This window comes from Ruditapes philippinarum, unplaced genomic scaffold, assembly GCF_026571515.1.
Source record: "Ruditapes philippinarum isolate M1 unplaced genomic scaffold, ASM2657151v2 ctg5509_1_1_1_1, whole genome shotgun sequence".
Classification (NCBI taxonomy): Eukaryota; Metazoa; Mollusca; class Bivalvia; order Venerida; family Veneridae; genus Ruditapes; species Ruditapes philippinarum.
The window spans coordinates 134,136-150,890 of NW_026862830.1; the positions used below are offsets into that span (position 1 = coordinate 134,136).

Sequence of the window (16,755 nt, forward strand, 5' to 3'; positions counted from 1 at the left end):
CAGACTATAAAGTAGAAGTAAGCTTTCACAATTAAGTAAACCAAGACTTCAAAATTAAGTAAACCTCAGACAATAAAGTAGAAGTAAGCCTTCACAATTAAGTTAACCTCAGACAATAAAGCAAAAACTCTTAGAGCAACACCTCTTTACATCAACCGAATGCTTTGTGTTCCAGAAGGTTCTGCTTAACAGATTTTGTACTGTAGTTTTGATATACCTGTTTATATACATAATAAGTTTATTAAGCAAAACATGAGTGAAGTATCGGATAGATAATTATAATGAATAAACCTTACCAGACATCAACAAGATTAACTTCATTATCTCTATAGTCATACCTCTTTCAAGTAATCATTAATTAAAGATAGAAACATATTTCCTATAATTCAAAGTGAATAATTATAATCCTACCAGATGATTTTCTTGAAGATCTATTAAAATCTATACACATGAATCATTTAATTTATCGAATTTATTATGTTTTATTGCTTTTGCCTGTGCCTGAGTCTTGAACGACGTTGGAGTTTTAGTCATCTCTTACGAAGAATTCGATTAAGCCGAATCTGTATTTTGACGTTTTATATTTGTTACCACTGCTTTCGAGGGATCTACTCGTTCCATAACTTTCACGATCTTCAATTCACAGGACTTCCAAATTTGTTTTTAGAGTTATTCTCAAATTTTATAATTTATCTTAAAGAATGCATTTGAATAAAGGTTTTTATTCTATTTATTAATAAGCTTACTTAATACTATCCTATTTCAAATTGCTACATGAAAAACTAGAATAATTTTAAAATAATTATCCTAAACGCATTTTTGTGTGGAATCATTTGAATGCTTTCATTACATTCGCATTAGTAAGTTGTACAATACCACACAAAAAACTTATGAAACGATCAGTAGAAAACGTGATTTACTTAAAATAATGACAGCTCTTATAATTCTGTAGAATGTCAAGATAGATAAAAGATATCAAACTGATTAAATACGGAACTTCTAAATAAAATCAATTTTAAAAACAATTTTCAGCGTCACGAAAATTACTCCTGTTTTTTACCTCTGAATTTCGGAGCTTCTAAATATTGAATTCTGAACGATTTTCTGATACAATTTGGGATATGTCAATTTAAATTTACTTCGAAAATCCGGAAAATGAAAAAGGTGCGAATGATTATTATACTTGAGATTGTAAAAAACTTTAATATGCCAGTATCTCTCAATTAGCAGTAACCATTTATCTTGCACAACCTGTCAAGAATGTTAAACGCTTGATTATAGTGTGAAAATTATGAAACTGAGACATATATTGTGAAGAAGGTTAGTTTAAACAATCTTTATTTCCAAAAATTTCAAACATATATACATTACAACCAGAAGACATTGTTTAACAAAAATCATTTGAGACTGAAGATATGAATTTAGAGGTAAACAATTCTAATGACTTTATAACTTAATTAAATTCGGAAGAGGATTTGAAAACAAGTCCAAGACTAATATAAATTCATTTCCTCAGTGGGTTTGAAAGAATGTCGGCTGACTCGTCAAAATAACGTGTAATGCTTTGAGATATGAATTTACAAATAAATTGATAAAAGAGTCCCAGTGTGGAAGTGAGGTATTTGCTACCGATAAGACCGTTAACTTAATATAATGTATAAAGTATGCTCTGTAACATACACAAACACTATCTATGATGTGAAACGTTTAGTGGCGACAATGCATTTTGGATGCACCTAAAGATATTTGTGTTTTGTTCAAAATTGAGATGTTTAATGCCATATAGTAGATTTTGAACAGTTAAAGGACATTGAAGGTTTGTAAAGAAAATATTTCTTTGAACTTGAAAGTTTGGACAAGTAAGAAGATAATGATTTAAAGTTTCAATATTGCCACAGGGACAGTGTGAGTCGTTTACAATAGATTTGCGAAAAATATCAAGAACTGCAACCTAGACGTGAACGAGTGTGAAGAACTTGTGCTTTTACATCACCAGTGAGATAGTATAAGGGGGCTTTTAAGCTGGCTATTCAATCTTGATTTAAAGATTTCTAAAGTTGCACATGATAGACTGATTTTAATACGTTTTTTGTACAAATACTATAAAGGAGCAATTAAAAGATCATCTTATCAATACCAGGCCCATTTTGCAATTTAAACACCGCCTGATCTCAAGAACAAGCACTCATTTCTGGGAGGCAAAAAATAATTATTTGAAAATTTCTTTGAAAACTGTCAATTCAGTCCTAGTCCTTGTCTAAAAAGATTTTTGAAAGATTATAAGTCAAATAAAAAGTGTTATATTGCAAACATCCTTTAATAAATAATAGTCATATTGTTTATATAACGAATTTATAATACAGCAAATTTAAATCTTAGACGTGTACATAAAAAATACCAACGTGCAGCATTATTCTAGACTAAGGATTTCATTCAAGATTATTGTTTGCATAAAAAGTATCAATAAGTTTTTAATCTATTTACTTTCTCAGATCAAAATGTGAGAACAATGTTTATTTCTGTCTCTGATCCATCAATATTTATTATTCTATAATTTCATTATTCGTGCATAGAATGCAAAGATTTAAGTATAATCATTTATAATGTTTTCCTATAGATAATGAATCGTTTATTTGTAATGGCTTAGTTCCAAAATTCGTTTAGCTGTTAAAGAAAACACCGCATATTGTGATTATTTATAAATACGCAAACATTTTCAGCACCTCAGCGTTTCATACGTTATTCATGAAATGAATCCTACGTGAAGCAAGCGTTAAATTGTTGTTGTTTTTCCCTAATCTAAGGATATCTGCTAAAAGTGAATATTTTTGCAGTTTGTAAATTGAAGAATTATTTTCTTAATTCGATTTCCTAATTCATGTACGTTCTGTTATTACGCACATCACATCGCAAAGTTATTGTAAAAGATTTAGGTAAATTGTAGGAAGCAATGATTGAAGCAACCAATCAATGGTAATAGACGTGTTTATGTTAACAAAAATCGAGCACTACGAAACTATTACGGTTCTAAATAGCAACTTCATATTTTTACTTAAGCAATGAACAATAGGTTATGAATTATTTTTAATTTGTTATTTGCATAATTATATTTTATACACTGGTATATTGCTACTAGATCCCCTTTCCCTGGAGAAAGAACATCAAAGATGTTGATTGAACATACTCTATGGTAAAATCTCAGCTCTTCAGTTCATAATCAATACGTAAAATATCTGCATAACGTCTTGCAGGTTTATATAGACAAGTATTATGATTCAAACAACCGTTAATAAACGGCCATAATAGTCAAATTTCTTTATATAACAAATAAAATAAATATAGAGCAGCCATGTATATATAGAATATATCAACGATAAATTGTCGTGATAAACTTGCATTATTAAAAGATTCTAGACTAAGATTTTTTTAATCTAAGTTTATTGTTTATTGTCTGCATAAAAAGTATAAACAAGTTTTAATCTAATTTTTTTTTTCAAACTTAAATGTGAAAATAAAGTTTATTTCTGTATCTGATCCTTCAAAATTATGATTCTTTAATTAATTATTCGTGCATTATATGTATAATAGCTACCTTGTCAACCACACATCGCAGTAAATGGAAAAAAACTGTTTTAACTGAAAAAAATCTTATCTGATAGTTTTAACAAAAACTATATCTTCTAGTTTTATCAAAAACTGTATGAGCGGTTTCAGTTTATGTTTCGTCATCAACATGAAAATGGCAGAGTCCAAGAAAATAAAGTCTAAGAAAGAGTTGTGTACAGGAAACAACACACGGCCACAATCATCACTTGCGTAAAAGACACAAAGAAGGCAGTCGCTCGTGCGACTTTAAATACTTCACCGACATGTTTGACAAGAAAGGACGGGAAATATGTGTCCGAAATGTGTGGATCATTTGATGTAGGTCTTAAACAAGTACTTTTCACTCCGTTCTTCCAGGAAAAAAATTTTAAATGATGCAAAATTACACAAAAATGATTTTAACCCAAAACGAGATTTTGATAATGATTATAATAGTTCTGAGTATATTTCTTTATTTCATTTTGCATACATTCCAATTGAAATGATAAACAGCGTAAGTAAAAATCAGTAAATAATGGTTATGATGTGAGTAAAGGTTAGTGTGTTATTGCTAAGTAAATAAGTGTTTAGTAAACAATGTTCACATAGTACTCAATGAGTAATATTCATGATGCGAGTAGTGCTAAAGGAATAAATTTATGATGTGAGAAATGTTAATTGACATCTGTTCATGCTGTAATGAATATTATTGAAAAGTGTCCAGAATATCAGGAGTGTTCATATCCAAGTGGCAGAATTGTTCAGTGACTTGTGTTCATGTGTCAGGAGTGCTCTGTGGAAAGTGTTAATGTGTGGGGAGTATTCAATGAATGTAGTTCATGTTGTAAGGTTTGTTCATTAAATATATTTCATTTGTGGGGAGTGCTCAGTGAATAATTTTCGTGTATGATGATTGTTCAATAAATATTGTTCATGACATGAGTAGTATGCGATGAAGGAAGTCTTTTTAACGGCGAATTACGAAAATCAATTCATTAAATTGCGACATCTTTTATTTATATTACATCTTTTATTAAGAGTCTGCAATGTATAGCCTGGGATTCAGGCGTTGATATTTTTGGCACTCGTTCGAGTGTCGATTTGCCGAACAGAGGCACATAAAAAATCGACTGACTGGAACCCAGGCTTCGCCCTGTGTTACATGATGCTCAAATGGTAAAACCTATGTAGTAAGCTGATTGAAAATGAATTCACAAAAAAAGAAAAAAGAAATAAAGACAAACATTGTAAATTGAAATTCTAGTATACGTTTGTTTAAAAGCTAGTTGTGTATATTTAACGATGATATCATTGATACATTTGTTACAAATGACTACAATACTCGATTTAAATCACCGAGTGGTTATACATAAAAGAAATTTTGAGCCTACATAACATGTATATCTGTAGCATGTTATAGAGGATTTATACCGCTGTAAAGGAAAATCATTATGTTAAACTTTTGTAAGAACTACGGAAAGCGAAAATCTCTAGAGGGTTGCAATTTGTATAGTGAAAAATCGCTCACTTTATCCAACAACTCTGAAGTCCGGTTTAAGAGAAAGAAAAACCTATTCAAGAAAGGCGCATAAAATCCTATATGTTAATAAAGAATAAGACATTCATCAACATGTATTGTTAAAGGCACAGTATGCTTCGAAAATCAACAACTTTGGTATTGTTTACAAAGGTCAAACATGTAATTAATAATGCTTTACTAATGGTATGTTAATGGTTCTAGAGCAAGCCAGATGTTAAAGGTCTGGAAAGGTCGTAACAATAGAGAAATGTAACATTTTGACTTGCATACAAATTATTTAATTACTATAATTATACCAATTACTTAAGAGGCAAAAAGCAAAAGATAGTTCATCTGAATGGCCAGTGTAGTTGTTTGTATATTATACCAATTGCTTATAATAAGAGCAAAAAGGCAAACGATAGGCTATCAATATGCCCAATGCAGGTTTTATTGGAATTATAACAAGATGCCAAAATAAAATATTTTAAAGAATACAAATGACAAAATGTAAGAAAATAGCATTGTTACTCAAATAACTATAATCATACCAATATTTGATGCAAAGAAAAGCAAAGGAAACAAAAAGATTTATCTAATTTTTTAAGATAATAATTTTTCAAGATTTCAAGTATTCTTCATACTTAAATATACGAGAAAAATGTGTAAAGCAAGGTTTTTAGTCAAATGTTGAATTATTAAAATTTAGAAATTAAAAATTAGAATTTATTAAAATGTGATTTATTTATAGTGATAAACAAATATATTATTTGACTATCAACAAGATCATTTCAAAACAATCATCACGCAAATTAATTTCCCATGAACTTCAGGAAACATCCGAGATATGCTGTAAACAATGTGAAGGTAATTATCGTCTGCTGTTTTACCCAGACAACAATGATACCAATAGACACCGTTCTATCATAAAAATACCATTTCATTCTGGACAGAGGTTAATTAAGAGATGTAAAGTCTCTTACCTATATGCTAAGTCTATACATTTTAAATTTCTCTTGTCAGTGAAGCATTGCTTGTTGGGATGATTGAAAAATGTCTCAATTAGCTAACGGTTAAACTTTCGATGTGTACGGATATTTATTTGATTTGACTTGATTTGATTTGATTTATACTGATTTGTCTCATACTTATATACAATACCACAGTCACAAAGTTTTAAAACATCGCAATATATATAGGATAAATAAGAAAGATTGATAAGATACTTAGAAGAATTTAAAATAACAGAAAATATTTTTAAATCATGATGGTCTTCCTAAAAATAGTTTGCATAAAGTATAAATATGTAATTCAACATTGTTCAGAACATTACGGAAAATATGTGGACTCGCAAAAGACCCTAACTGTAGCTACATATTAAAGTTCGTATCAATGGCGTGTAATTTAAAGTTTTTTGATTCATTATAAGGTTACACATGCTAACGGTGGATTTAGTTTTTTCTATATATTTATTAAAGTTCTTTCAAAATCCAACAATCCTGGAAACATTCTAAGATCTAAACGTTTGTTATATCTTTTATCAAAACATACTTAGTATAATTCAAATTGCATATTATGAAGGTTAATATATAGAGATATAAAAGCAATTAAACGCAAATCTTTTAATTCACTTCCCATCAAAAACATATTACTGAATATAATGAAAAGTAAGAGATCTCTATCATATAAAACTAAAACGCAAATCTTCATTTCGTAGAACTCCATTTCGCAGTAATAGTTTCATACTTAATAGGTATGTCTTGTTGTTATAGAACGTAAAACTATTCGAAATCTCCGTGGAATTATAATTGCTGCATTTTTCTATGATTTGGTTACAGATTTAACATTCAGCAGCGGCAATTATGTAAAACGTTATGTAAAACATGAATATTAAAAGTCGATTATTGTTTTGACATTTTCGTTGTATGTCCAGCTTAGAAATATGACTCGTAGTGTGTAACAGACAGTAACATTTTAAATGACTAATTGTTTCCATTCAAATAAAGTCAATTCTTTTTAACTAGAGTTCAAAATATTTTGAAAACAAGTATTCCAGATAATGTTTTTCTTTCTTCTTATTTTGCAAAAAGCCAATATCAATGTTTTTACATTAATTCAAAATCATTATAATTATAAGATATTTTATATAGGCGAGCCCTTTATACATGAAGTATAACTGAGTAGAAATAGAATTGAAATAGGAAAAAATATGAATAACAACAACAACAACAACAAAAGTGTGGGACACAAATGAATTGTATAGATATAAGTATAACTACAACCTTTTATTTTCCTACTATCATCATCAATATTCAAACATGTTTCTACATATTTGCATTATTATGGTGTAAATTATGAGCGAAAAATAATCTTTAACAGTGCGGAGCGCTCATCAGTTTTCAACAGGAAAAAATGGCTCTTGAATAGAAAAGTTTATATAAGGCCCGTATGCAACTTATATCTGGCGGTAAAATATCTAGTATTTCTTTCAGTGTCGCATTCTAATTATCGCTCAATTCTTATAGTGTAATCCAAGAACCAAACGCCCTGTTAGCGAATTGTTATAAAAAGCGTTCGGTTGACTGATATGTGTTACATTTAAGGAAACAGTAATAAAAACTTCAGTTTCGTTTCATATATAGAAAGTTTCATATGGTGCTGTTGTACCACACCTTTTAAATAATATGATGGTCATCTGTTATAAGGAATGTTTATTGTGCATCTATTACAATAAAATGTAACTAAATTAAAATATAACAAAATTTGTTACCTTTTATAAACAGCCAAAATCTATTTTGAATGTGTTTTCTTTGCTTTTGAGGATCGAAATTGTCATTAAGTCATTACGTGGAGTGATTGAAATTTGCCACCAAAGTATGTGCGGTCTGACCAGGTTCTTTATTGTTGGCTTCCTAGTTTTTATGTTCTCATCTTAATGTCCAAAAAATTGATGTCGGACAGATAATGAAAGATTGGCATGTTACATAAAGACATCCAGCCATTCATGGTTTAGATAAAAACAATAAAGAACACGGAAGCCCTAGTAATAAAAAAGGCCACAAAACGGCAAAACTAAAAATGCTGCAGGTTCGATTTGTTTTTTATAGATTTTTTAGTGTCTCATATAGACAATTATCAATAAAACTACATTTTTCTTTAAAACCTTGCTTTAGGTGTTTTACCAGAATTTTGTTATAGACCTATCTAAGTAGTATTATTTATTTAAAAAAAAAGAAAACAACTTACAATATTTTTATCTGTATCATCTAACAACACTTCTGAATAAAATGCTTGTAAATTCGTTGTTTCAACAGAGCAGTATGTAGGCTAACTAAAATTGACATACTTTTACCAAAATATTCGTTTTGAAAGGCCACACTCATATTTAATGTACTTAAATCAGTGGTTTAATTATAAAACAATTTGTTGTGTATTCTTTCCATTTCAGCTTTACCTTCGGAGGCATATTCTATCTTAGAGTCGTACCCATGGCGTTTTGGAGAAATATTCTGCTATATAAAAGCTTTGCTACAGGAAATGACGTCATATGCGTCGGTTCTGACTATCACAGCCTTTACTATCGAACGATATGTGGCTATATGTCACCCTCTGATGGCTCATAAATTTGCTAACTTGTCTCGAAGCATCATTATTTTATCTGCAATTTGGTTCATATCATTAGTCTGTGCTTTACCATATCCGCTGCATACGGAGCTATTTTATTACATTGACGCAGAACACAACAATGGAACTCCAATTGCAGAGTCATTAATTTGTAACATGCCACAAAGATACCATTCAACAATGGTTTATATTTTCCAATTTTCAACCTTCCTGTTTTTTGTTTTTCCAATGAGTTTATTGGCTGTGTTATATTTGATGATTGCTATCTCTTTGCGTCATGCCGCATTACAACGAGTTGCCTCGCAGGAAACCCAAGGAAACCTGGGAACGCCTGTTTCGCAATCAGGAAAATCTGTGTTTCGAATGCTTGGTGAGTAATGAATACGTTAAAGTCTTAATGATAATGTCTATCAATTTAAAAATACAAGCTCAGCCTAATATAATTAAGATTGTGAACAGACCAACTATTTATATATTTGTGTTGGCAATTATAAACCTTTCTTGTCAACAGTGAGTCAGAGATAGTTTAATGATTTATGATTGTTTTAATTCCACTTGAAGTTTTAATGCTTACATTCGCAGTAGCATGGTATCATACAGATATATTTAGATACTGACAATTTGCAGACGGATATTTACGAGGGACCCCTAACAACTCCAATCCCAGGGTGTTACCATTAAACTTATTCTGGTCTTAAACTGAAATATTAAAACCCTTACACTGATGTTAACAGTAATTATTATTGCCCTGTTTAGTTTGAAATATTTAGATTACTTATTTAATATGCACATGTAACTGTTTTTGTTTTTTTACCAGGTACCACTATACACATAATGCAATATATTTTGATAGGATACATAGTTTGCAAGTGCTCAGCGTTCTTTATATACATAAAAGTAACAGTATAATGTTTTAAATGCGGGCACAAAAGCTAATAACGGCACGGAACTTATGCCAATTTCAATGTAAATGATATCATTACCAACTAAATAGTACAATTGTTTTCAATTTTTAGTGGGAGTTGTTGTTGCCTTTTTCACGTGCTGGGCGCCATTTCACGCGCAAAGATTGCTCACTTTATATAACAGGGTCTGGACGCCGTTGTTGCTGGATATACAGAGCGCATTGTTTTACATTTCTGGTAAATATTTAAATAAATTATCTAATTACACTTTAAAGATATTTAATACAATTTCAACTACTCAAGCAAATAGATTATAAAGCATTTATATTTAAACGATTATAAATATTTTCGTTTTTTTAATAGCTGTATTAATTTTTTTCGTTTGCAAAGAGTTTAGTTAAATATAACAAAGAATGTAGTTTTTAATTAATTTTAGATATTGTAATAGAATTTAAGCATGTGTTGCTTTTACTTAAAATTCAGTACGGGACGTCGGTGGTTCTCCGCAGGTGCCCATTCGTATTTATGATAATGAACGGAAGGGCACCTGAGGTCTTCCTCCACCAGTTAAGCGGAAACGTCGCCATATGTTTTATGTGTCGGTGTGAAAACCCAATAAAACAAACAAACATTTTAAAATGATGAAATTCCTTCAGCTCCATATCCATATCCTTGACGTATATCGTATTCAGATGAGTAAATATTAGTGGACATTCAAGTTATGTAAAATTAAAGAACATTAAGTTTCTTCTTTTTCAAGATTTAATGTCAAAGTAATGTAGAGAGGTGCTTTAAATTGCTTTTACATCATATCTTGATTCCACATGCCAATGCATCTAGTTAATTGTCTTAATAAAACAATGGAAGTAATACAGACTCTTTAACCATGCTGATTTTAATGAATGTATTTCTATCTGTTATTTTTTCCTGATTGAACAGAAAAACAATATATGTCTTGGCAAGGGAATTCATCATATATCAAGTTCAGGAAAAGAATTATGAGGCTATGGAAGCACATTGGGTTTAAAACTATAAATAAAGTCTACAAGCACAAATAAATTTACCACATTTCTGGCTTATGATCAAAACTTTGAAATATTTTGATATTTTAAATGTGTTGCTTCGTGATTTTTTTTCATTATGTCAGGCTTTTGATCAAGAAAATTAAATACTAGAGTCATAGACGAGTTTTACAGATAATCTAAACATGTATTCTGCTTCGCATTTGATAAGCTATATATTAAGAAAATACATATTTATTTAACATAATTACCTACCATTCACATAAATAGAAGGTTGAGAGAAGTAATGGAAAATATAACAAAATAGGTTATAATAGAATGACTTATCACAAATAACGACACACTCTCTTATACGACTTTCCAAACATGTTTGGGAGTAAAGAAAGAATCCAACTTTCAGTTTTAGAATAAACTATAACGTTTGATGCACTACGAAAAATCTTAGCTAAATTGTTATTGTTACATACTTAGTAAAGTTTCAAATATTGAAATATCGATAAGAAAATATGTCTGTTCACAACTGTTCACTTATGAAAATATTGAGTACATTAAAACAAATAGTTACGAAAATAAAAATGATAAGACAAGAAAAGAATTTGTAAGGAGTATCTTGATTTTGAACTTGTATTTTAGTTTTGTAGATTTTGCCAGGACAGTATCTCACGAAGCAGTTACGCGGCGCCTAGTGTGATCCGTTCTTGTCAATAACATTGGAGCGAAATACATACAAGTAAAACATCTAAATGCACACACCTACAATAACTCCTTTACTATATATGTATGCCTAACTTTAAGTTATTACATCAGCAAAATCAAACTTGGTTATATAATGCGGATTTTATGTCTTTCTATGCAGGTGGCATATGCATTAAATAATGTAATTAAAAGCATGCCATTGTGTTAAGTTATGAACATATATTTTTTATATTTTATAGGTGTACTCTATTTTGTTGGATCAACTGTTAACCCAATTCTATATAATGTGATGTCTAAGCGCTACCGAGAGGCTTTTCGGGAAACAATATGTCACTGTAGACGTAAACGTAATTTAAATATAAGAACCAGCGGCCTTCACCAGTCATATTACAGTAGTAAAGCTAGACCTTTTACCACTCGTACTGTTTCACGACCAACAACTAGTGGCTCGTCAGATAGAAGTCACGTGATGCGATCTGATACAATACAAACCCAAGTAAGTCTTTCATTAACTGGTCAAAGCGATGAGCAATGTGAACCTCAAAGGGAACACCTTCTTCCGGAAGTAACTCAGACAACTTGTTGTGAAAAACTGTGGACAGAAGACAGGAAGAAGCCAGTGTGTTGTAATGTGTGTGTATCTGAACAAACGGATAAATTACCTTCACCTAGTTACGAGCGTCAAGGATTACTCTTCCATACAAATTCTGCCGACAGTGCATGCTAGTACGATAAGATTTCTGTCAGAAGAACTTATGTGCATGGAATTTGCTTGTTAATATATTTCATAATTTTTATTTAAAAAAAGAATGATATAATGATAAACGGGATTAAAAATGTAACATATTTTCTTATCGCTTTGGAAACCATTCAAAACACGTTGATTGGTGAATTAGTACTAGCAGCAAATATGAATTGTGCACACAATTAAGAGGTTATTTTTCAAAAAAAAATGCAAATTGTATATTGTGTTTGATGAACGTTGACAAGATTGGTGAATATTTTAAAGATCATGGTTATAATAACATTTGTAATAAAAACATAAACCATTATTATTATGTTGTTAAAGTTTGTATTTGACCTCATTGGACGATAATTATATTTTCATTTGTTCCAAATTCAAGTTTTCAAATTAGATTGATTTTGCATTAGAAGGATATGGTGAATTCTAAATCTGTCTAGGAAATAATATTGTTAAATTTTACATTTAAAGCAGCATGCCTCCTGATTAATGCAAATTTCCATGAAAATTTTAAAAATTATCTAAAAGTAAAATATTGTGAAGAAACAAAGAATATAATTTACACATTGCAGACAGCACTTAACAATCCAAGTAATTTTCAAAATGACGTCAAAGCATGCAAAAATACTCATTACGGCAATAGTCACACAGGAAAAATATGGTGATAACTGTCGCGAAATCATTCTTTAGTGGCACAAAACATGTACATCTTGGCTTGAATCGTGAATCTGTTTTTCTTTCCTTGGACCCTTGATACATTTTTCTTAAGTTTGATTTTCTTGAAAAGACTCTTCAAGAAGCATCCATATTTTACAAGTTATTCATGCATGACTCTAGAAAAGTTTGGAACAGTGGATATTTCCTGAAAGGAATTAAAAAGACAAAAACAAGTGAATAGTAAATAATTGCTGATCATGCAAACCATACTTTTATGTTTTAAATCGTTTAACGTTGATACATTCTACAACCTAAAGGAATGTCTAACTTTATATAAATCTGTTTTGTCCGCATGTAATGAAAATAACCTTATTCCTTTTAAAGTATAATACATACATTCTGATTTTTTAAGTACATGAGTGATTTCTTCTAGATGTTCAATACAAGAAGATGTAGCAAACAGATTCAAAACCAAATTCTGAATTAAATCAAGTTATTTTGTCCATTTGCTTTCTTGACATTTTCATTTAATGAAGAAAAGCAAAACAAATTGGTAAGAGTTCATGTAGATGATAAATATCAGACTTTATACAAAGCAATCGTGTTTATAAAAGAAACATACATAGGAATATTGCAACATGATGAAAAAATATTTTCATTGGCACTTTGGAGTTAGATATGTAACTATCTTGAAAAGTCATGCTATTGAATTATTTATGCACAATTAACATGTTATTTGCTTGTGTTCTACATTCTACATTTAAGTAGAAGCAACAAATAAATATTTCTGAGTTGAGGTTCAAACACCGATAATCAAGTGATATTTACAAATTGTACATAATATAATTCAAAATGTCAGTTGCTTTAATCATTTGGAATGCAAGTTTGTCTTTAGACTGCGTGAACGCGATATGAAACAAATTATTCTAATCATGAAAGCGGTTTTAACTGAATAATCATATTCCATCGACACAGCGGCACACACAAAGTCTCAATCTAATTATATTACAATTTCTCTTTCATTTAACATCTTTCACGAGTCAATAAGAATTATTTATTTTGATGATAAAATGCCAGACTGTTTCAAAAACGAAAATCTTATATTTGATTTCACTATTAAAGCGTTGGCAGAAATACAGTTAAGAATTTGTCATAATACATTTAAATCACAAATTATGAATATTTTAAATCAATGACAACAGATATATAAATTTATTATCAATGCAAAAGATGAATAAATTGTTCTTTTTTTTATTGCAAAAATAAGAGTTTATTCAAGATAAAGCATAATGACGTTATAAATATTATTTCATATTTTTTTCCATTTTCTTCACAGAAAATTATACAATTTTATTTCACCATTTTCACTCAGTTATAAATATCTATGTTTAAATTAGACAATCGTATCTGCTTTAACATCAAACATTTTTTGTAATGGCGTATCACGAACATAAACAGCAGAAAAAAAATCAAAGATAAAAGTTTTCCGAATTGTATTATTTGTGCCATTTAATGTTGAACACACTGTTCTAATACAGAATATGCTAAATCAAAGTTTGAGGGAAATTACAATAGGCAGTATAGATATTGAAGGAAGTAAATAATTTAGTCTCTAATACATTTTCTAGAAAAGAGAGAAAAGTTATTACACAGTAACAATGAAACGTTCACTGTATGTTCTTTCTATGTTCAATTTTGTACTTCTTGCTTTATTATTTTTTAAATTTTATTTCCACTCCACAAACTACTGTAAAAAATCAACACAACAACGTAATACATCATCGTAGTGTATAAAAGAATGCAATTGAATAGAAACATTGCATACAATAAGAAGATTTTAAACTGTAGAAAGTAACTACATATAAAGTCAAAAAGCATGTATATTCCAATAAATTTATTTGTATATATTATTGCAATGCGATAGAATGACTTATCCATTGTTACCATTGCATGGAACATTGGCAACGACTACATTTATTGAAGCTTATAGCACTTCGTCTAAAAATGAAGGAAAACTGTATCATTCTTTATATTTGCCCCGTCGATACTGAAAAATGTAAATAAGCATACTCCATCACTTGCTTGAATGAGTTTGAATCATAATCAACAATTTAGACCAGTTCAATAAAAAGTCTACTGTCAGTACTTTGATAAGATATTTTTTTTATTTTGATTTGATACATACTTATGTAATTGACAGTTACTGGTTTCATCTTGTGTATAAAACTTGTTCATATCATTATTTCATAATGTATTTTTTCTCAACATTTAAGAGGCGTCAGACAAAAATATAGCTACTTTTATTAAATCGTACCAGAGACATCATCGACGAGATTGATTAATTTGTTTTTCATCATAGAAATACCTGTTTACTGCACTCATTAATTTAAGGTAGAAACACGTATTTTGCAGATTCATACGAGGCGGTAACTCTGATGTGATGGTAAATTTCAAATGCAAGATTCCGCTTATGACGAGACCTTGATAGTCGAACAATGTCGCAACTTTCATCACCTTGAAAGACTCGATAGTTTATCTTTTTAACCTTTATTTGCATTGCATTTATTTGTCATATTTACAGGTGAATGAAACATATAAAAGTCAAGCACCAAGAAACCGCAAGCACGTTAATTGGTAACGTTGTATATATAAACTTCAGTTAGTTGTACTGTGAAGCATTCAATCCCTTTTCAGCATTGTATAGAGGATATTTGTTAAGTTCAGTGTAAGATCGGAATATATTTCACCGAGTGAGCACCAAAAGGTATATTTCAAGAGTGGCGCAGCCACGAGTGAAATGTGAACTTTTGGTGTTCACGAGGTGAATATATTTCAATCTTACACTAAACTAAACAAATTTTCTTTTTATTACATGCAATCAAACGTTAAAAAGGACATTTTTACCTAATAATCAATGAAACGCGCGCCAAATAATTATACAATGTGACGTCATTTACGACGTCACGTCATTAAGTTGGTACCCAGTTCTGTGAACGCTGGTATTTCACTGAAACAACGTAAGGGGCTTAAATTCAAAACAGTGAAATTATCAAATTGATAATTTCACTGTTTCAAACAGTGAAATTATCAGTTTTAATTCACTGATATATTTCTATAAACCATCGAAAAGCATGTAATAAATTGTATTATTTCACCATTGTATGTAAATCTTGTATGTGTAAAATGTTCGAAATAAAATATGTTTAAACTAAGCATTCAATGGTTCATCCTACGTTTTCGTTTACCATAATTAATTGTCCTAATTTTGATTGAAATGTGATTGTGCTTTAGCTTATGGGGTACATGAGTCTTAAACTGAAAAAAATTGAAAAGATTTTACCGACATATAAAACAAAACAATTACTTATTTGAGACACGTTCTTTTGATTTTTAAACGTCTAATAAACTAATCAAGTTTTAGTTTAGAAAACAAACATCAGCTATTTGCCTTTGTTTTTAAAACAAAGAAAGTGCACTTCATTATTCAAATAGTTTCTTTGCTATGCTTTTTGCATAATTTCATCTTAAGCATTGCAAATTAAGCACACATTTTGTCATAGAAAAACACAAAATTGTATGCCTTTTGGTTTTGATTAAGAAACAAAATATTGTAATAAATAATTTTCATATTTATCATTTAGATATTGTTTTCCAATGTTTACATTTCATCCATGGTTAAGTCAATTTTTATTCATATCTTATAAATTTGTAGCTGTCCAAAAAACCAATATGTATTTTCAGCTCTAGCAGGAATATTTTAATACAAAGCAACGTTTCATTATTGCAATCAAAAATTTTCAAAAGAAGCTGGTTAGGCCGAACTTCTTCTTGACATTTTCGCGGACATTGGATCAAATAGTCATTTGTCTCTCACCAATCAAGTTGGATAAGCAGTTGGTCACTCGCAGAGGAATTGGTAATTACTAGTTGGTTATCCAGAGAGAGCGGGCAAGATGGATTGAACGCCGAGTTATGAGCCACAATATGTTGAAAATCGACGTAAAA

General features: G+C 29.9%; 1 protein-coding gene across 2 annotated transcripts in view; it reads left to right on the plus strand.

The window, feature by feature from the left end:
• The window catches only part of LOC132720329 (pyrokinin-1 receptor-like), a 45,008-nt gene extending 32,605 nt beyond the window's left edge, over window positions 1–12,403 (plus strand). For both annotated transcript variants that reach the window (XM_060704457.1, XM_060704455.1), the window contains 3 exons: window positions 8,553–9,098; window positions 9,745–9,870; window positions 11,591–12,403. In XM_060704457.1, coding sequence (XP_060560440.1) covers window positions 8,553–9,098; window positions 9,745–9,870; window positions 11,591–12,078 — 1,160 coding nt within the window. In that variant the 3' untranslated portion in view covers window positions 12,079–12,403. The remainder of the gene's footprint in view (window positions 1–8,552; window positions 9,099–9,744; window positions 9,871–11,590) is intronic.
• The last annotated feature ends 4,352 nt before the right edge of the window (window positions 12,404–16,755 follow it).